This window comes from Oryzias latipes, chromosome 13 (genome assembly GCF_053564925.1).
Source record: "Oryzias latipes strain Hd-rR chromosome 13, Olatipes_Hd-rR_3.1".
Taxonomy (NCBI): Eukaryota; Metazoa; Chordata; class Actinopteri; order Beloniformes; family Adrianichthyidae; genus Oryzias; species Oryzias latipes.
Window position 1 is genome coordinate 25,113,622 of NC_136249.1, and position 21,387 is coordinate 25,135,008.

General features: G+C 43.1%; 1 protein-coding gene across 1 annotated transcript; it reads left to right on the forward strand.

The window, feature by feature from the left end:
* Positions 1–1,441: 1,441 nt before the first annotated feature.
* zbtb16b (zinc finger and BTB domain containing 16b) lies at positions 1,442–20,774 on the forward strand. The gene is made up of 7 exons (XM_004075341.5): positions 1,442–1,580; positions 2,686–3,951; positions 5,789–5,886; positions 7,884–7,970; positions 13,347–13,517; positions 14,519–14,686; positions 18,501–20,774. Exons 2-7 carry the CDS (start codon positions 2,795–2,797, stop codon positions 18,728–18,730), a joined length of 1,911 nt encoding a protein of 636 aa, XP_004075389.1. The 5' UTR covers positions 1,442–1,580; positions 2,686–2,794; the 3' UTR covers positions 18,731–20,774.
* Positions 20,775–21,387: the final 613 nt, after the last annotated feature.

Sequence of the window (21,387 nt, forward strand, 5' to 3'; positions counted from 1 at the left end):
AACTATTGTAGACATTTTGATGATGTGTCTTTATTTTCCATAAATGTATTCTTTTTTTCATTTGTGGTTTAGTTGGTGTCAGTATTTGATAGAAAGACAGCAGGTAATGCAGGAAAACAGCTGCACTTATGAGATCATGGATAAAAAATCATTTAGAAAAAAAATCAGCACATGTTTTTTACCTGTTTCTTCAGACTAAAAACATTAAATATACTGATGCTGCTGTGTTAATGTTTCAGATCAATTTACACTTAATATTATTTATTGATTGAATCATTTTTCTCCGCATCAAATGGTTCAGTTGGTCAAAATGTTTCTAGTTTAAACTGACTGACAGATTTTTTGATTTCAGGCAATAAGCTTTTTTTCGGTTTCAGACTTCAGCAGGGTTTCAAAACAAAGGTAAAATTTGTTGAAAGTGGATTTATAAAGTATTTTTTTTCTTTTGTTAATGTTAGAAGATACAATTTCAGGTATACTTACAAATGTTATAGATACTAACCTAATATATTGTCACCGCGCGAGTGTGTGTGTGTGTGCGGGGGGGGGGGGGGGGGGGCACGAAATATTTTCTTTTTCCTAGGGGAGGCCTGGCAAAAAATAATTGAAAAGCACCGTTCTAAAAACAGTAAAGCCCTGATATTTCCAATAATCCTTGATTTCCAGTCCTCTCTTCTGTTGATCCTGGAGAATCCATGAATATTCTTCAGGTTGTGGCTCTGAAAATGAATGTGTCTCAGCGTCCCCTTTGACTTGCAGACTGCAGTGAGGATGAGGAAGCCAAAGAAATTCCCTCAAGTTCCTTCAAATGCTGCGGATTATTGTCCTATTGTCCATGTCCATGTCAGATAAATTGTAAGGTTTTCTGAATGAAAATGATTCAATTCATCTAGTTTTTGTCTCTGGGGTTGCTCTACTACCTTAGCAAGTAAAGGAAAGCTATATGATTATTTTTAGAGGCACTGTGTTTTAAATTATCTTCCACATCTCCGACATTTTTCAGAAATATTCTGTCAAGCGTCCTGACAGCTGAATCATTTAGACATACCCTTGTAGGCATGAATCAGCTTCATTTTCAATGTATTCATTTTAATTTTGCTGTTGTATTTTTGTTTTTTCAAATTAAATCATAAAATTGTAAATTGAAATAAAATCTAATCATTATTTGCTTTATCGGGTACTGTGCGCTGTCATTCTAGAGATGAGTAGAATCCATAGTATAAATAAAATTATGGAAATGAGCAGAATTGTATTAATGTCTGTGTTGAAAACGAGGGAAAAATTACATTTTTCAAATAAAAGTTTAATATGGATTAGTTTGACTCAAAGACAAAAACTGATCAGTTTGTAAGTAAGGGGGGTTGGAAGCAGGTGGGGCACACGCGCACCTCCTGCTTTCAACACGTGGAGTTTTATTCTGAAAGTTGTGCGCGGAAGTGCGCCTGTCCCTCGGTGGGATTGACGTGGCGGCAGGCTGATGATTTGCTTACTTGGAGCAGCACTGACTTTGGAGCGGGTACTGCGAAATGTGTAAGCATGATGTTGCCTGGATGATCGGCGGAGGACGTTAGGAGAGGAAGGTAAGAGTCTCCGTCACGCGCACTTCTGCCACCTTCTGATGGCTTTTCCGTCTCGTCGCTCTGATGAACTACTTTTTCAGCGTTGCATCCATTTAGTAAATTCTACACATTTCTAATTAGCCCGAATTGTCAGGTTTTGTTGTAGTCTGTCTCGCAGTGACTATGCGGGAACGCCAGCAACTCATTTCGGGGTTTTGGCAAACTTGATGGCGCTCAGCCTGAGTGGCAGATATTCCACTAAAGCGTGGGAGCCACCGGACTATTACGCACAAATTGGGTCTTCTATTTTCGGACAGGACATGCTCGAACGCACTCACGGTGGGGACGGGGAATGAGCGCGCGCGCGCAGGATTGATAGTCCCGTTGCGTTTGGATGAAAAGGCGCATTTAGCGCCCGCACCTGATGCGCTCTGATGCTGCGGTTCCTTAAGGATGCCGCCTGCCGGCATCACTTGGGGTGCTGCTGTGCTGTCCCTGTTCAAACCTGAAGAGATCCTCATTCTGGATTTTTTTTTAAATGTTAGTTTTGTAAGGGGAAAAATATTTTTTAAATCATTGACTGATTTTTTTTAATTAGAACGCGGTTTTGTTTATCTCAAAAGAGCCTAATTGGATCAAAAGGAATTGAAAAAAAAGACAGGTTTTGCCGTAAAAAAATCCTACCTGTTGAGTCCAGATGCGCGAGCATGAAGCGCCTGACAAATCTTGACAAATTGAAGCGTCACCTCTCAGTATGCAGACAGCATTACAGCGACGTGACTGCTCTCAACGAGAGCTCAGACTAATCACCTGCAATGGAAACTGTTGCTTTGCGCTCATCGACCTGCTGTCTGTCTGCCTTTGATTTTTTGATTAAAATACATAAACAGTTCTGGCCCATCAAACACAAACCTCTGAAGAAACCTTTGGGGAGTTCATATTTCACAGAAAACGATGAATACTTCATGATTTTCTTCATATGGCTTCAAATGTATTCCTTTTGATGGAGTAAAGTTAAAAGTGTCCATTGGAGAGAAGCCTAATTAACTGTGCTTAACATCAAATTGTTTTGCAGTCAGGCCTCTAATGATTCTCTGTCTTCCCTTCTTCTCCACCCAAATCACAGAGCTGCAACCAGCTGAAGGCAAGTGAAGCAGGCGGCAGCACCTCATGCTCGGGCTGAGCAAAGGTCCGAGGGGTTAGTGCTCTTCCAAAAAAAAAACATAAAAAGAAAGATGGGTGTTCTCCAACTCAACAATCCCACTCACTCGAGCACTCTCCTGCAGCGGGCCAATCAAATGCGCTTGACTGGCACCTTGTGTGATGTTATCATCACAGTGGACGGCCAGGAGTTCCCTGCGCATCGCACCGTTCTGGCCTGCACCAGCAAAATGTTTGAGATTTTGTTCCACCGCAGCAGCCTGCGCTACGCTCTGGACTTCCTGTCCCCAAAGACGTTCCAGCAGATCCTCGAGTACGCCTACACGGCCTCACTCCAGGCCACGGCCGAGGACTTGGACGACTTGCTATATGCCGCCGAGATCCTGGAGATAGAGTATTTGGAGGAGCAGTGCCTGAAGGTGCTGGAGACCATCCAGGCGGAGGAAAGTGAGGAGGTGTCGATGAGGAACCACGGATCTGGAGATCACAGCCGAACGCGGCACTGGAGGCACATGCTCATGTCCAAGAAGCATTCCATTCAGGATGGAACCAACTGCACCACTCCCACGGCGCTGCACCACCTGGCATTGTACCACGTCACAGAGAGGAGCTCTCCAGGCCCCGAGCCAGAGGCAGGTCTGGATTCAAAGCTGAAGCAGGACTCTGAGGCAAACATGGAGAGTTCCCAGCACTGTGGCACAACTGTCCCCCAGGACTCATCCGCGGATCCTGATAGAAGTATCAAATCCGAGATCATGGAGGTAGATGATCTGAACAGCAGTGAGGGCCGGGGGTCCAGCGGCAAGGAGGGGAGCTGTGTGTCCGACCAACCCAGAGGTGAGGGCCCGGGGACGCCCCTCAGAGGCAGTGTGATCACCAGTGCTCGAGAGCTGCACACCAGTCCCGAAGATGGAGGCCAAGTGGTGGGGAGCGCCCTCGACTGTTTTCCTGGGATCACTGACAAACACCTGGCCTCAATATACTCGGTGGCCTCAAACCACACGGGGGAGAGCCTGCCGGTGTCAGTTTCCGTCACCTCTTCTCTGGCTGTCCCCCTGGACCCGAGGGCCTACAGCGGCCTGCTGCACCAAGGCTTACTGCACCGGGAGCTCCTGAGCAGGCTGGGCCAGTTTGCAGCAGGAATGAGGCATGAGAGCCAAACCCAAGGCCAGCAGTGTTGTGGTGAATGTGGCCTGCAGCTGCACAGCAGGCAGGCTGCAGAGCAGCACAGGTAACATCCAAACTCACCAAAACTACTTGCCTTTGTTTGAGGAGGAAAAAAATCTCTGTCAGTGGGTTTAAATTATAATAAGAAAAAGTCAGCCTTGGTAAATTAGAGTTTTATGACACATGAGCACTACTGTTAACCATGCAGAAAAGAGCCTTATATACAGGAAATTAATGTCTGTTTTTCTTAAGTCCTACATAGAAATAAAAATCCTTCTTGATACTTGTTTGCACAAAGTGCAACTCACACGTCAGACTGCCTCTTTAGGCCATTTGCTATGCATTCCTCTGGATCAGCAGCCCCTCAGCAGGGACCACTCGCATCACACTTTTTAAAAATCTTCTTTTGTTTCGTCCCCCCCACTTGTTTATTTTAGCTTCGTTTATGAACTTATCAGTTTTTGTTTTGTCATTGTGCACTAAAAACTTGCCCAGTGTCTTCATGAAAAGCTCATTAACTTGATTGCAGATTTTCCTAATTGTGTGTGCTCGGCAGTATTTGACTCATCAGCAATGATTAGAAACGCGGCGATTCCTAATATGCTGCTAACACATGACTACCATCGCAGCTCTGCCCCTGCTTCACGCCTGCGGCTGACATTTCAGCTGCATGCCGCTCCTAAAAACAGGAGAAAGGGAGAGAAAACAAAAAAAGGAAAAGCTCCCCGTGGGATGTTTAGAGATGCGCATTCCGTACTCATGGAGATGGACAGATGTCTACAGGGTGAAGGAGAAGTGTTGGTGGCATTGCTTGAGGATATAATGAGTTTGCTTGTAACCAGGTCACTGAGCATACACCTGGTCTGCAGACTGACATTTCCCAGTGCTCACAGAGGCATCACCTGGAACAGTTTTCTAAAGAAACTGATCATCTGCTTGCAGCTAAAAAAAAACCATGTTATTTCGCTGTTGAGTCTATTTTAAAATGTCCTTTTTTTAAATATTTCTCCAACTTTTACTAATAATAGCTCGGATGGTGTGTTTTGAATTATTGACAGTACAAAAATCTATAGGGAATCAATTTAAAATAATTTGTTTTTATTGTTTAAATGAGATTGAAATGGGGATGGAAGCAAATGCATAGCTTCTGTCTGATTTGACCGGGGAACTGCCGTCTATTTCGGAGGAGGCTTTAAATATTATCAGACATTAAAAAACCCACAAAATAATCAAAGATTGACTTGAAACCAGAGCAAAGCAATCTTAAACAGCAGTCAGAGTTGCAGGTTGATGTTGGGTGTTAAACTGCACGTCAGGCTTCATTGTAACCACCAAGAGTGTTTCTCCACAGACTCTTTTAGACCATTTGCTGTGCTGTTGTTGAAGGGGGGGGGGGGGGGTGATGTAAGGATAACAGCACAGATGCGTGCATGCTGGGATGTGTGTGATATGATATGATGGGTTTTGCTGCCGGAGGAGCTTCAGCGAATCTTTTTTTTTTCATTGCAGTCACACAAAAACCATGTGTGTTTGTGTGTGTTTGTGCATGCTTACAATATTAGGCAGTGAGTTGTGCGTCTGTGTGCGTGCCTGCTGTGTTTTGGTGCCGGCGAGTGGAGGCATGCGCGTGTCTCTGAAATTAGCCAGATATCCCTTTTGTCTGTGCTCTTCCAGCATTCATGCGTTGTGATCCACAACTCCTAGAGCCTCTCTAGCTAATGATGCTGCATTCAGGGAAGGATCCCCGCCAGAATAAAAGCATGCTCCTCTTGTCTGGAGGACAATGATGCTCCCAGGTTTTGCGGGTTGGGGGGAGTAAGGAATAATGGTCTTTTTTTTCTTTTTTTATGCTGATTGATCCCTGTCAGATGAATGAAATCATTATTAATGTGTCTTCACAGGAGGCTGCATAACGAGGAGAAAGGCAGCGCCTGTGAGTTCTGTGGCAAACACTTCCAGGACAGCATGCGGCTCAGGATGCACATGTTGTCTCACACAGGTACTCTGCAACCTCCCCACTCTTTTAACTCAGAGGGGTCCAGTGGTGGTCTTCATGAAGTCCTTTTACATGCACCTGCCCCCCCCCCCCCCCTCCACTCCACTCCACCAACCCACTAGAGTGGGTACTGCTGCTCCAGATATTTAGATCATGCTTTCTTTTCCACGCTCACTCTTTCCTCTCTGTCTCTCCCCGTTTGAATCTACTGAGTTTTTATTTTTTATTTTTTGGGAGACGCTGGCCGCTTGCCAGCTCTGCCCCTCCTGAGTGATGACATCATGAGCCGCCGGCAGGCCTGGGTGTTCTGCCAGCGCTCCGAAGCGTGCGTGATGGCTCGTTCGCAGATGTGTGTCCAGGAACACACTGTACCCAAATGCAGACTTAATCAGACCTGACTGCTCTCCCAGCTACTTTATCCAAAACAGAAAAGGGGGGGGGGGGCTAAAAATGAAACTAAAACAGAACCAGAGAGCTCCATTTGAAGAGGAGCGCAGAGGAGGTGGCGTCCCTGTCCCTCCCCGCCTGCTCTTTGACGCCTGTTCAGGAATGACACACTGCTGGCAGATGACAGAGGAGCTGCTCCTTGAAAACTTCACCTGACTCTTCCTCCTCTGCATCCTCCAAACACTCCCATCGTTTGCTCAAAGACCTCTGCGGCTTGTTTTGATTTTCCATCTACAGTGACATTCTTAAACAGGAGCAGCAACTTTGACCGATTTTGATTTTTTTTTTTCCCGTCTGCATCCCATGTGTCAACCTGTAACACAAAGAAAAAAAGTGATTTTTTTCTTTTTTCATTGTCACTGTGTATTTCAGTATAGCAGCCTTAGATCCTGCTGGTTGCTAAGGAGCGAGTCCTCCACCGCTCTAATGGGCTGATTTGGTATTCAGCTCAATGCTGGCTCTTATTTTGGTATGCCAGACAAAGTGTTTTGATGGAGGACGATTGCAGCCGCGTCTGGAGACAGTTTGATGGTTTATGGATGAGAGCACACTCTGTGCCTTTGACTGCACAAGACAATGCACTATGTTCTCCTCTTCCCTTATCACACAATCTCGCACAACACAACGGACAGCGTCAAACAACATCAGGATCCGCAACACTGCCTCGGCGTTACTACTACACAAGACTACACTCAGCCAAAGTTTTATTTTTGTTCTCTGAAACAAAACGAACCGTTCCAAAACACCGACGGATTGTTTTCAGAAAAGTGTAGCTGTTAGAAATGAACAGATTGGGTCTTTTATGTTATTTGTGCGCAGCTCTGGGAACAGTGACACGCTGTGTGTGGAGAGGCACCGTCAGAGTTGAAAGAGGACCACATTTAGGCTGTGGCGCTCAGAGTTCCCAAAGCTTGTGGGTGTTTTAATGAGTCATTTTAACTTCATTTAAAGCCAGCTGAGCAGAAAATAGATCAGTGAATGAGCCCTGGGCCAGTATGGATCTGCAACCGATTTACATCTCAGTGAGAGCCAACCCACATCCAAACAGCTGCGTGTAACACAGACAGAGGAAGTGTGTGCGTGTGTGTGTGTGTGTGTGTGTCAGTGCAGGTGTTAGGTGAGGGCAGAAGAAGGACTAAACATGTCTGCGAGCTTATCTCCTTCATGTCATCGGAATAAACAGGAGTGACCTGGGAACTGTAGGTACTGTCAGGGAGATGGGATTTGGGATGTCGGCTGCATTTTTTTCCCTAATTTGTTTGTTTTGCTTCTTGATAAAAAGCATCTGCCGCCGGCAGGGAACACCCAGTTCTTCTGTGGCCTTTCAGGCAGACAGTCTGACCACTGTTCACAAGCTGACAACAAGCCAGGGTGAATAAAACATTTTAGATCTGCTCCTATTTTTGTCGTGATGGAGGATCATTGACCTTTTTATGGAGGTTTCTGTTATCTTCTAACATTTCAGAGTCTGGGACGTTCAGGAGATCTCTTTATTTTACCAATACTGCAACACACACACCAAAGCATTCTAACAAGTTTGATGTCATCTGCAGCTCCTGCCGAGGCGCTGGTGTGTGACCAGTGTGGAGCGACCTTCTCCTCCGAAGAGGCTCTGGAAGCCCACAGGCTAACGCACACAGGTAACACGCACGCCATCGAACCCAAACAGCGTCCGAGGACATAAGCCATGACTCCGAAAGTCGCAATCACAGATCTAAACTGGCTTGTCATGCTGGCGGGGTTCAACTGTTCCTGTCATGATGCTCCATAATTTATTAACGGGGAGGTGGGGGGCCCCTCTCGCATATCACCCACTCATTTCTCCTGGCATCCAGATCCCAGAGCGCATGCCACTTCTCCACAGCCGCAGAGTTACAGCTTCGCAGACACACTAACCTCCCCTTCCCGCTGACGCCAGCTGTGAAATTATTTACCCGACACTCGACAACAACACCTTTGTGTTTCTCAATAGGCACAAATCAAGAAAAATGCGGATGTCACATCCTCCCCACTTCTACCGAAAGTCTGGCATTAACAGTTGGCACTTGGATGAGTCAAAAAGAAAAGTATATATCTATGTATGTATTTATATAAATTGCGTGGTATTTCTGGATTTTACTCGGCAAAATAGCTGTACAGACTTTGAACATCTTGAAAGTTTGAGAAAAACTTATTTTTGAGCAAAAATGAAGAAAAAGACACAAAAATGACCCAGTAAAACCCCCCAAACTTCTGTTTTCTTGGAAATTAAAAATACTATAAGTATTTTTTTTTTTTTGGATCTTGTGATTTTCCATGTTTGAAAAGAGAGGAAGTTGCCAGACGCTGCAAACGTCCCACAGTGTCTGAATCCACACCTTTTCTCCTACTGTCAGAGAAAGGTGATAACCTTCTCAGGAGAACTGGCACGTAACTGTAACTGCAGGTGGCACACAGCAAATGAATAGTTAATGGAGGTGGACATTGAGGGGTGTTAATGATGCCCAGAAGTTTCTACCTTCATCTCTGAGTTGTAAACGCCTGCATAGCTCACTTTCAGCCTGGCGCTGTACCCAGAACAGACAGAGTGCAGGAGAGCATTACTCTTTCATCTTGTCATGATTCTCCGTTTGGGTCAACTGTGACGCACTTTCAGCACGACAGGTGACTCCAGAGAAACAGGTGGCTGTGTTGAAGTGGTCCTGTTTATCCCCAAACTCCGCAGCTTCTCCTTGTGACACAAATAGGAAACCAAAGAGGTTTGTGTTTGGAAGAGCCCTGCTGCCTCTGAAGGGGAATTTGTTTTCATATCTCTATAGCCATTTCAATATGTCAGAGGTGAATGGCCTTGGGCTGCCAAATGGAGACGTCAATGTGGGGAGGGTGGCTGCAGGCTTCCTGGTGTTGGATGCCAGGGGTAAGAGGAAAACAACATCATGTGCTGCTGTTTACTCCTCAGCACAGCACCGTCACAGTCTCATCTGACCTACTTGTCAGGGCCCAAAATAAAAAAGAATGGATCTGTCTCTAAATTGCTCTCACAACAAAGAGGTTTGTTTCATCGGGTCTAGCGGCGGGCGGGTTTTTGGGGAAAACCCATCCGTCCTCGACAGCTGCAGCAAAAACCCGATTGCACCACTGTCAAAAGGAGAGGTCAGGTGGAGCTTTGTGCCACTTTGCTGTCAGGAAAAGGTCATGAGTGTGGTGCCTCTGTGTTCCTACAGCAGCTGCACTGTTGCCACACATTATATAGGCTGCTTCATCAAGACAACCTCACCTTCAGTCCAAAGTCTAATTGAACAGTCCTGTAGTCTGTTCAGACACAGCCAAGGCTTTCTGATGCCCTCTCCTTAATGCAGACCTTTTAGCTCGCCTAATTGCGTGTCGGTCATCATCCTGCACCCTGACGTGAACACCCAGTTGTGGCTCATGTAGGGCTTCGGCTGAGCAGAAGGCAGCTCTGCTTGGCCGTTTTTAATGACATATGCAAAGAGAAGCTCTGTCATTTTGTGTGAATTTAAGCACAGAACATTGTAAAAATTCTAGGAACCGAAGCCGTGTTGTGACCTCAATAAACCGGACCACGGAGTGGTGCTTAAACAAGAGCGACGCATCTCTTGTTGCATTAATTATTGAGTCGGCTGTTCGTCACTCGGGTAGATTAGCGGTCTACTGTTGAGCGCCCGGGGTTGTTTAAGGTACCGTGGCTTTTTATGTGTGTGACATCTTGGAGGACGCGCCTGCATGAGCAGAAACCGTAAGCATGAATGCACAAGGTCATGTGAGGGCTGGGACATAATGCAGCCAGCATGACTGTCTGTTTAACCGGCTGCCACAGAGGCTATGATCATGCACACTTTGTGCACACTAACCGGAGCCTGGGGAAACACTTTATGGTGCTTTCACACTGCACATCAATAGACCATAAAAACTCCAATCTGCAAAATGTCTCCTTTTGAAGGCTGCTAATGATTTGTTTATTTTCTAAAAATGTACTAAAATGCGGTCCAATTTTGCAAGTGGTGTTTATCTGTTTTCCCAAGTATTTCGGCAGAGATAAAGAAGTTATCCACGAGCCGATAAGTGTAATTGGTGGACATCGAAGTTAAAATTAGCTCAGAATAAATATACAGATTTGAGGTCATCGCTGATACAATCTTTTGTTGGGTGGATTCACTCCCAGATTCTAAGGGTGGGAAAACTTTTGTTCGGCCCTTGAAAAGAAACAGGCTGCGCTTATTTGTGAATGAAGGGATTAGCTCCAACACTTCACCCCAACAAGGACCATGATCCTATCTGGTTGCCTAGACACATGGTTTTGTTTCTTAGGCAGCGTGAGAGCCAGGCTGGCTCTCACCTCACCTCATGGAGTGTATAAAGGCTGACCGTGCTAAATCACATTTTATAGATGGGGTTATGTTGAAAATGTGCTGTAATCTCAATCCCAGACTCAGATTTTGACATAATCCAACATTGGAGGGGCAGTTCTATTCTTTCCGTTCACACTTTTTAAAGTACAGTTTATGCAAAGATACGCTTTTCCCACTATCTAACTGAACTCCCACTGAACACAATGCTTTGTCCACCCACCCACCTTTGAGAAAAACCATTGATTACACAGCATTTACCCCCACAGGGTGCTAAAGGTCATAGAGGTCAGTTTAGGCCTTAAAAAGCCAAATCCCAGCCCATTGTGTGGCTGGGGTGAGAAAGCAGAGGCAGTGGCAGTGCTCTCTCTCATAAAGAAGCCGCTGTGCACTTATTACCAAAACTCTGACTGACTGCACATCCTTTTGTTTGCAGAAGTTAGCAGAATGCAGCGAGGAACAATGCCACTGCTGACACGTACAAACACTTCTTTGCCCCCAAAGGTTTTGTTTACACTTCAAGATGCATTTTGGTATTTTTATTTTCAGCGACGGATGCAGAGAATAAAAGGACTACTGAGCTGTTGTCAGGGTGCCTCAACCTGAGATCAAGAGTGACATTCTTGTGTCAGGATGAGCATCATTTCTATTCTCAAGTTTCCGTATTGTTGGTGACAGAGGGATCAAGATGCATGTCTGAGCGTTTGGGAGAGAAACAGTTTTACCTCCACCAACAAACTAAACTTTAGCAGCAGACTGAAAGAAGCAGACAAGGTTCCCTTAAACGGACTTTTTCTATAAGTGATGGTTGGTAAAGACAGAGGAGAGTGTCTGAGCTGGATAATGTGACATTCAGTCCCAGACAGTCAGATGGTCAGATTGGAGCGGATAGCACTCCCTCTGCTGGCTGCAGAGAATAAACAAGACGAGGGAATGAGAGCTTCACTTTTTTTTCTCCTAAATCTCCTAAAAAAAGCTTTAAAAAAAAAACCTGGCTGGATCATTATCCGGCCTTGTGTGCTGTGAAGTGAGCTGGCATTAGTGGAGGATGACTCAGACAGAAGGTGAAGCTGCTCAGACTGAAAGGATTTCCTGTATGGTCAGCGAATGCCGCCAGCAGAGGCGTTGAGAATGGAGCGTCTTTTGTTTACAATTGAAATATTGTTTTCCGTGGGTGAGAAAGGGTCTTGGTCATTAGCCGGTAGCATAAAGACAGGAATTGTAAGAGTTGCACCAGGAGCCTATGACTAATGGGCTTGGTCAATGAGGGCCTGAACCTCATTGTGTGTCCTTTTGTGCAGAAGTCCAGAGGCTGAAACCTCTAAACAGGTGTAGTCCATTCCACTGGATGGCCTCCCTGATGAACAGATAGGGAAATGTCTTTCATAGCCCCTTTTCCTGTTAATAATTACAAATCTGTTGCATTACTTTTGTCTTGAAAGCACATTCGTTTTCAGATGCTTTTGTGCGTTTTTTGCCAAACTGAAATGATGAATCTGTCGGATTAATCCCCAAAAAACGCAGTTTTCTTCCGTTTGTTTCTTTGACTCGTCTGCCTGCTAACTTGATTGAACCTAAAGCAAATGTCTGACACTCTCCCCTCTTAGTATGAGTGTGCTGTATCCCTTTCCCCGCGTTAATTCCAATTTAATTGCCAGTTGCCTCAAGGCACTTCAATAACAGTAACAAATGATTTGATTTAGTGGACCTCATCAGACTGCATTTTAAATGCGACACAGAAACCCCACTTGAATTCCAATGAAGTGCTGGCACAGTCCTCTGTTTACTAATGATCCTCTGCTGGAGATGTCTGATTGAATCTAAGTCTGGAGCAATGGGACCCTGCTAGTGTTGTAAATGATCTGCAACCTGAGCAGATAGAGAAATAAGGACCTCATAATCTCACATTAAAGCCTCCCTCTTCAGAACATGCACAATAAGCCAGTGCCCCAGTCTTGCCACGCAAATGAATTGGAACGGGCGTGAATGCCGGAGCAGATTTTTTTCTCCGGTGGCGTGTGGATCAAGTGTTGACGGAATTGCAACAAACGGATCGTCCTCACGTAGCCATTTTGACTGAAACTACACTGCCAGTAACTCCCCATCTGTATTCCTCTCCACACTCCATGCAACAGGGAAAGCAGCCCCAAAGAGATGCCAGGTCACACACAGGATTAAACTGGATTGTGTGTTTTCCTGCAGTCCTGCCTTTAATGGCTTGATATCACTACTTAACATTCTGCACGGAGCATGTAACGTAGACATCATTTAGGGTGGAGCTACTATCAGCTGCTCTTTGAGCGCACAGACAGAGGACTTCACAGGGTGAAGCTGGCTCCTGATGGGGAATGAAGAAAATAATTACCATCTTAGCACACCAGGAAAGGAGTCATCGCTGGTGTGATTGGCATGCTGCGCATTATGTGGGGAAAATTCTTGAAGAAAAACAATCACTTTCATGCTTTAAAATAGAATGCAGAAGGAGTCGAAGCTGAAAGCGCCTGTAGGCTTTTAGGGGAGTTAGTTTTAGGTAGAGACACTTGCTCTTTGAAGGAAGCTTTTCCCTCAGAGGACTCACACAAAGTAAAAGTGACCCAGTTTCCCCACTTAAGGCCCTGTCTGTGTACGGTACTGAAATAACTCTGTGTCTGTGTCTCCTGCCATCTCCAGGGACTGACATGGCGGTGTTCTGTCTGCTGTGTGCGAAGCGCTTCCAGACCCAGAAGGCCCTGCAGCAGCACATGGAGGTCCACGCAGGAATGCACAGCTACATCTGCAGCCACTGCGACCGCCCGTTTCCCAGCCACACCACCCTCAAAAGACACTTGCGCTCGCACACGGGTAGGAGATCGTCTGTGGTGTCAGATCCCGCCGCCAAGTGTCAAACACACGCACGCCGAAACAGAGACAAAGACAGCTGTGTTTATTTTTATATATGGGTTAATTTCCCCGGGTTATTGACTAATTTGCATGTATCTTTTCCCCACTCCTGCTTCTGCCTCCCCATAAGATGACTCACCTCTCTGATGACAGCACTGTACCTTCATGGCCGGTGCATATTTTGCGCAATTTCATCCTGATTATATTTTGGGTTCTTAGACAGCCTTGGGGCTCTGCAATTCACGGCTGTCAGTTCTTGTGTGGTTTACCCGAAATGATAGAGCAAACCCAAATAAATATTGAAGGAAAAGCAAATGGAAATGACTTGTCTCTGTTCTACCGAGGGTGAGTCTTCATGCCGCAGGAGACGGAGAGATATTTACTGAAAAGATGTCCCCTTTTCTTCCTCTACCTTAAATAAACACTCCCAGCTGTCAGGACAACTTGACGTCTAGACGGGAGAAATACATAATTGATGTGAAGAGACAGAAGTGAAGGGAGTTTTGGCCATGGTAGCGCATCTTGTTTGTATGCCATTCTGCTTGGAAGTAACATTTTGTAAATGTCAGCTGCTCCATGGTGGGGTGGGGGGATTGGGGAGAATCGGCCTGTAATGAGGAGAGCAATGTATCCTCTGACTTGGCTGTTGCTGTGGACACTGAGATAATGAGGCTCATAGGTCATTGGAGATGAGTCAAACCCTCGTGCGAGGAGAGAAATAGATTATCTACAGTATAGAGAAGAGAGCGACACATGCCCAAACGCTTTTTAATAGCCTTTAGGAGAGTCCTCGTGTCGTAACATTAGCAACGACTGAAAGCGCATCATTTCTCGTACAGAAAGGCCCCTGTGACTATTTGGCCTATGCAGCTACATATGCCCCCTGCCATGTCGTGCCAAGGGATCAAGTTAAGACTTCATTGCTTCTCTGAGTTGGGGTTTTGACACAACTGTGTTTTCAGGCGATCACCCGTTCGAGTGCGAGTTCTGCGGGAGCTGCTTCAGAGACGACGGCACGCTGAGGGGCCACAAACGCATCCACACAGGAGAAAAGCCTTACGAGTGCAACGGCTGCGGGAAAAGGTTCAGCCTCAAACACCAGCTGGAGACGCATTACCGCGTTCACACAGGTGGGACTTCAAACTGGAAAACGTTTTTCCTTTTTGAAATACATTTATGTTTTAAGTAAAATTGCTGAAAGGGCTTTATAAAAATAGGGAAATCTGGGATAAAATAAAAAGTTGAAACTTGAACTTGATAAAACTATGTGTTTAATGAATGCTGTAGAACCTGTTAATCCCCCCCTGAAATCTGTGGTAACACTTCCTCATGTCTGCCACCTTTTATGCAAATGTAGCTGTGGATCATGTGGCTGATCCAGTGTGGTGCAAAATTCAACAGAAAGTTAAAAATACATTATAGAACTAAAAATATGTTTTTACTAAATATAAACAGTTATGGTTGGAAAAAAAATGCTTGAAGATTTTCTCACTTTTTTTTTTTTTTTTTACATGTTATGGTTTCATTTATTTTATATATCAACAAAACATTTTCTTTAAAAAAAAAAACACATTAAGCCTCGTTACCACTGAGTGGTCCAGTGGTCCGGTCCAGTCCGGCATTTTGAGCGTTACCATTATAAAATGGACCAATTAAGCTGGACTGAACCGTACCATTTTTGGGCCACTGCCTGTTGTAGGTCTATAGAATAATGGAACGGACCGGTTAGGGTGGAGCTTCTGTTGAAACCCGTAGATTGGCTCAAAGTCATTACAACAAAAGAAAGCGCCAAGAAAGTGGCTGTATTCCTCTTCGCTGCCCACCAATCTTCTCTCAAGAAACATTAAATGGTTTGTTTATACGAAGTACCAAAAGCCACGTGAAAAAAAAACAAAAAAACGAGCTGCTAGATGACTTCCATTCTTGTTGGCTTCACCCTACACGCCCCGTGATTGTCCAACTTTGAGTGGAAACGCTCACCTGAAGTGTTTGGACCATTCTGACTGGACCGAACCAGACTGCACCACTCAGTGGAAACGAGGCTTTACAACAAACAAACAGTGAATGTCTATAAAACCATCCATAACAAGGCCAATACATTTAAAAACTGCATAAAAACCTGCAAGTTGTGGCAAAAATGTATTTTCATGGTTACAATGGTAAAGAACATATACTTATGTGGTAAATGGTGTATACTTCCTAAAATATAAAGACATTGTAAAAAGATATAAAAAGATTTGCTGGTCCATGAAAAAGGCAGGGAGAGGGGTTGGGTCGGTGGGTCTACTAGTACTCCTGATTTGCAGAAATCTTGATTAAAGTTCTAATTTGATTGCATTAAAGGGATTAAAAGTTGGTCTGCAAACATTTCTACAGCCCATAGTTCTTTCCATTATCTATACTATTGATCAGGTTTTGTTCATGGGAATGTTGCTGATTTGTCGATGAGCTCAAAAAGCCCACAAACTTCCTGATTTCCGGTGCAACCAAACCAACATCCCCGCCACGTGTTCAGTGATTCTGAAGACGCCACAGACAGTTATCAGTATGCGGGTAACACCTGAGTGCGCGCTCTGCCGAGCTCAGGGCGGCACGAGTGGGCACAGCTCACTGTCTTCACATTTATCAACGAAAACGTGTCACATGGTGGCTCTGACAGGTAAAAAAAATCGATCAAGCTCGTCTCTTTCTTTGTGAGAGTTGTTGCTGTCTGTTAGATCATCCTGCCAGACAGCTGGCAGCTCCTTCAGTGCAGCTCTGTGAAGCTAGTCAAAAGTAATAACTTGACTTTATTTTGTTTTTTTCAACATTTTGGTCAAACGCTGCCTGACTGAGATACCTGAGCGCCATATTTGATGGCATCCTACATTGTTCTTTAAGTTGTCCAGTTTCCTGTTAGTTAGTTGTTCCTCACTACATTGACAAAAAACCTTCTTCTACTTTAAAGAAAAAAATGATTCATGCTTTTTTAACTTTTTTAACTTTAGTGCGCACTGATTATTTAAAATTGCATCTTAATTTGTCACGTTTTTTTGATTCCTTTTGCAAAAGAAACAGATATTTTAGCAAAGAAATTCAGCTTTTTTTTTTATTTTTGGACCTAATTTTGGTGTGTTTTGTCTGTTGTCTATAGACTATAGTGCAATACTCAGTTAAGTGTCACACATTAGGCCAAACATTTGAATGTAGTCAGTCTCTGAATGGCACAGCTTCAAATAGAACTGTGCAAACATATCTCAAAGGACCATTTAAAAAAAAAAGAAAAAGAAAAAGCTACAAACAAAACCTGTTATCAAGCCTGTCTGGCCACAGGCATGTTTGGCCTAAAGTAAGCAGAGTTGTTGGTTTGTCTCCAGTGAATAAACCATTTTTTTTGTCTCACAAACTCTCATAAAGAGAGGAATAAAGACACAATTCTAAATAAATAGTTTTGAGTTTAGCTGTGAAGACACATTCAAATGATGGAAAAAAGAGGCAGAAAATATGGAGGAAAAAATCTGAATCCAAGAAGTTGGTGATTATTAGTTTTTGACTCACAAAAACACAATTTAGCTTTTCTTATGACTTTTTGCTCTATTCTACTGTGTGCACTCATAATTATTATCTCTTTTATTTCTTCTTTAAACTAGTGTTCATTTGGTTGTATTTGTTAGAAAACGTCTTTTAGTTCTTGTAAAAAGCGAGACTTTCTTTGAACGTAGATGCAAACCTGAATTAAACAGGACCCAGTTTTAAAATAAGGCACACTGTCTTTTCTACAATGTATTTTGATTACACAACAAGCCAGTCTTACACTATTAGTTACAATTGCAAACTTAAGACACACAGATTCACAATTTTAGATAGTAGATTTCCAGAAGAAGCGTCCCTGATTCAGAAAGCAGCATTTTGCTGAGTCCTGCTTCATAATAAGTTTAGTTCATGAAAGTCTCACTGCAGTCATCTTTTGATCTATTGGAAAAGCATTCCCAGTGGTCTTTAATTATGCTCATGCTGTTTTTAGCCTAATTCAAAAAACCTGATGAGGAAAACAGAGACGATAATGGATCTATTTGACTACAAGCTGAGGCATCAGAATGGAGCGGAGCAGGGAGCTTGTGTCCCGCTGATTGTATTTTCTACGCCACACTTGATCTTTTTCAAACTTTTTTCGTCTGCTCCTGATTCACGACAGTTTGAATGAAGAAATTCCCAGAAATGTAACTTTTATTTAGATATGTCCTCCATCATCAGAAAAAAATGCTACAAGAATACGTTAAAGTCCCACTCCAATGAAAATGGTGTTTTTAACATGTTCTTGTGCTATTTTTCTCATGATGGAGGACATACATGATACATGAGGCCACTGGAAATAGATTGTAGCAGTGTCACAGAAGCTACAATTAGCAGGCTAGAAGCTCCTCGCTCTGCTCCATTCTGATGCATCCACTTGCACACTAATAGATCCATGTCCGTCTTTGTTTTCCTCGTCTGAACTGGAATCTGGATCAAAACTGTACGGCTGGATAGCTCCAAAATTGCTGGCCATTTATGTTGCAGTGGTAATGTTAGGGTGGGGGTGTGGAACAGAGTGGAAACAAAGAGATTACAGGAAGTGGGGGCAGGCTTACTCTATGCCAACAGTCGTCCTGTCCACAATTGAATTTCTAATAAACTACTGCCGCTCTCGAGAAACTATGTCCTAGAAAACAACACAGGCTTTTTGGCTAAATGCGACATAATTATAACTAAAAGACCACTGGGAACACTTTAAAAATAGATCCAAAGATAATAGGAGCAGTACTTTAAGAAAAAAACACAATTTTGATCGGAGTAGGTCTTAAAGCTGAATTCTCTGAAGTACCAGAAATATGCACAAAAATGACAAGAGAGAAAATAAACTGCATTCACTGCTGGCTGTTGAAATTAATGCTAAACTGTTGCATCTTTTGAATTTCCCTTTAGGCGAAAAGCCATTTGAGTGTAAGTTGTGCCACCAACGGTCTAGAGACTACTCCGCTATGATCAAACACCTGCGCACGCACAACGGAGCTTCTCCATACCAGTGCACCGTCTGCCAGGACTTCTGCCCAAGCCTGGCTGCCATGCAGAAGCACATGAAGGGCCACAAACCGGAGGAGGTGCCAGCTGACTGGAGGATAGAAAAGACTTACCTGTATGTGTGTTACGTCTGAGCAGGATTTACACCCAGGCACAGTCTCTCTGGGGGGGTGGAAAGTCCTGTTTACTCCTCTGTTCATGATTTTATTGTTGAAGGATTACACTTTCTGCAGGGATATTACTATATATCCCTCAGAGATACTATGGTTTTTACAGTGACGGTGTGCAAAGTGTACACATTCAGGCTACAGCTAATGATCAATATCGGTAAGATTGGTTTTACTATGAAAAAAGTGGCCAAAAGTGGTTTTAAAAAAAATCTATATTTTTAAATAAATAAAGGAGGAATCTGAAAAGATTCTAATCCATAGATTTAACTTGCTGTTGTGTGAAGCTGGGAGGCAGGCAGCAACACACACTTTGGATGTAACACGTTCAAAGATTAATGAGCTGTGAAAGCTGACAGTTTCCGGATAACTGTTGTCTCTCTTACTGAAGTCACTTTTTTTCCACGTGGTTTTGACAGCTGCATCATTGAAGGATGGTTTAAATGGCTGTGACTGCAGACCTGCACGTGCAGCAGGAGCGTTTCGGAGTCATCGTGAAACCATCTAGAAAACCGCTTTTCTTTTGTTGTGCAGCACCTGTTTGAAATTAAAAAAAAAGAAAGCCCAATTGGCTAAACTTTGCACAACCGTTTCCTGCAAGTTCTTTTATTTTTTTTGTCCTGCTGTTACATTTTGGATATTTTCTTTGAAGTTGCATGTTTTACTTGAACTGTTGACCTCATAAGCTTGATATCTTTAATTGCCCCGTCTCTCTTGCAAGGGGTGTTTTATTGATTTCGATGTAGCTCGCTCACTATTTGAGTTGCTCTCGTGATAGCTTTTGCTATTTATTCGTTTGTTTTATTTGTTACCAAAAATGTGCCGGTTGTCATCACAGAGTCTGTCTCTCCTGGGATGTTTTGCCGCTGAGCAAGCCCTACCTCTACTCATTTGTTTTAAATCCACCCGCAAATTATTCATACACTGGTAGGTATGATTTAGCAACAGACGTGGTGAAACGTAAAAAAAAAAAAATGTGACAAGCTACATGTAAAAAGTCACTGAATTTGAAGTTTATCAATGAAATGACAAAAAAAAACATTTTTTTTATAAAATATGGAGAAAATTGAACCTACAAGCAGGTTATGTCAGTCGCAGTGTAGCCGTAACGTACAAATTGTCATGTGATTCCCCTTTGTGCGCCTGTCAAAGGCCTTTATAGAGTTAAACATGTTGTATTTTTGTATTACTGTAATTGTTTACATTTGGTATAATTTGACAAACATCTTAATGTGAGTGTTTTATAAGTCTGATTTGATGACGATCCCTCCCTTGTGCCTCTTTTTTAAGTGGAGCATCAATGTGCTTGAGTACATGGGGTCTTCGTTGTTGGTAGGTGTTCCTGGGTGTTCATTGTTAATCTTAAGACTGTCATGTAGATCCACTTTTGTCTCAACTTTACAAATTGGAAGCAGAATACTGTGATCGTGGCTGATAATCTGATGCAAGTTCGAGCAATGTAAAAGTAAAAATAAAAGAAAGACCAGGCAGGAGCTCGTCGCAGATTTCTCTCTTTGGAACGATGGCGTGGTAAAGCATCTTTGGGCCTAACCAATGCCTTCTTTAGTAGCCAACAGCACTCAGTGCCATGAAAACACCCATTCACTGTATCTATTCTACATGAACATGCACTATAAATGGATTTTCTCGGTGGACCAAAAGAAATAGAGCACTTTTGTTTTGAAAGGGTTTTTTTCTTTGATCTTCGTATGTTGTGATAATGCAGCTGTCTTTTATTTGATGTGTCCTAGAAGGATATGATTAGCATTGTTTAGATTATGTCACTGTCTGTCTACCTCAGGGCCAGATCAAAGCCTGACCTGGTATCCAATCAGGGTCGTTCTTCTTGCCATGTGTGCAGTAAAACCCCTCTTCATTACAAGCTTTGTAACACAGTGTGTAAGATTGTTTTCTCCGTGTGGATTCAGGCACAACTCTGTGTATGTCAGTGTTCAGTGGCATGGTTTAAAAAAAAAAAAAAAAAGAATAAAACAATTTACTATTTTACGCATCACGTCTCATTTGCCTGCTGTTTTCTGCTGTTGGCATTTGGAGAAGCATCGCTGTTTCTGTTTGATCTGATGAACCCCCACAGGCGCTTTACTTACTACACCCGACATGCTCAAAATATGAGCCGTCTTTTTATTTTAAAGGGGTTACTAAATATGTAAAATGTATGCATGATTAAAACATGTTTAGGAGAATCTGACTGCTTTCATTTCTATCCAACCAAATGCTTTTTTTTTTTTTTTAGCTTTGTTTTTATGAGCCATAAAAAGCATCTTACATGCTGCTAAAACTATTTTTTTCTGTCTCAAGAATCTTAAAGTAGACGTAAATGATGATAAATCACCTTCATAGGCTGCTAAGTAATTCATTGAAGACTAAATTGGGGATAAAAAATTAAAACAAAAATGGGAAATAAAACAAATTGTTGGTAAAAAGAGAAAAAAAAGTGCTACAAATACCAAAACTTTGTAAAAAAAAAATGTCGAAATTTAACTCAATTCTTTTTAAAATATTTTTATATACATTTTTCTTGAAAATTGGTTTAAAAAAAGTAATTTCTGAAGTAAGCTAAACAAAAAAAAGGCTTCAAAATATTATTTTCCAAAATGACTTAT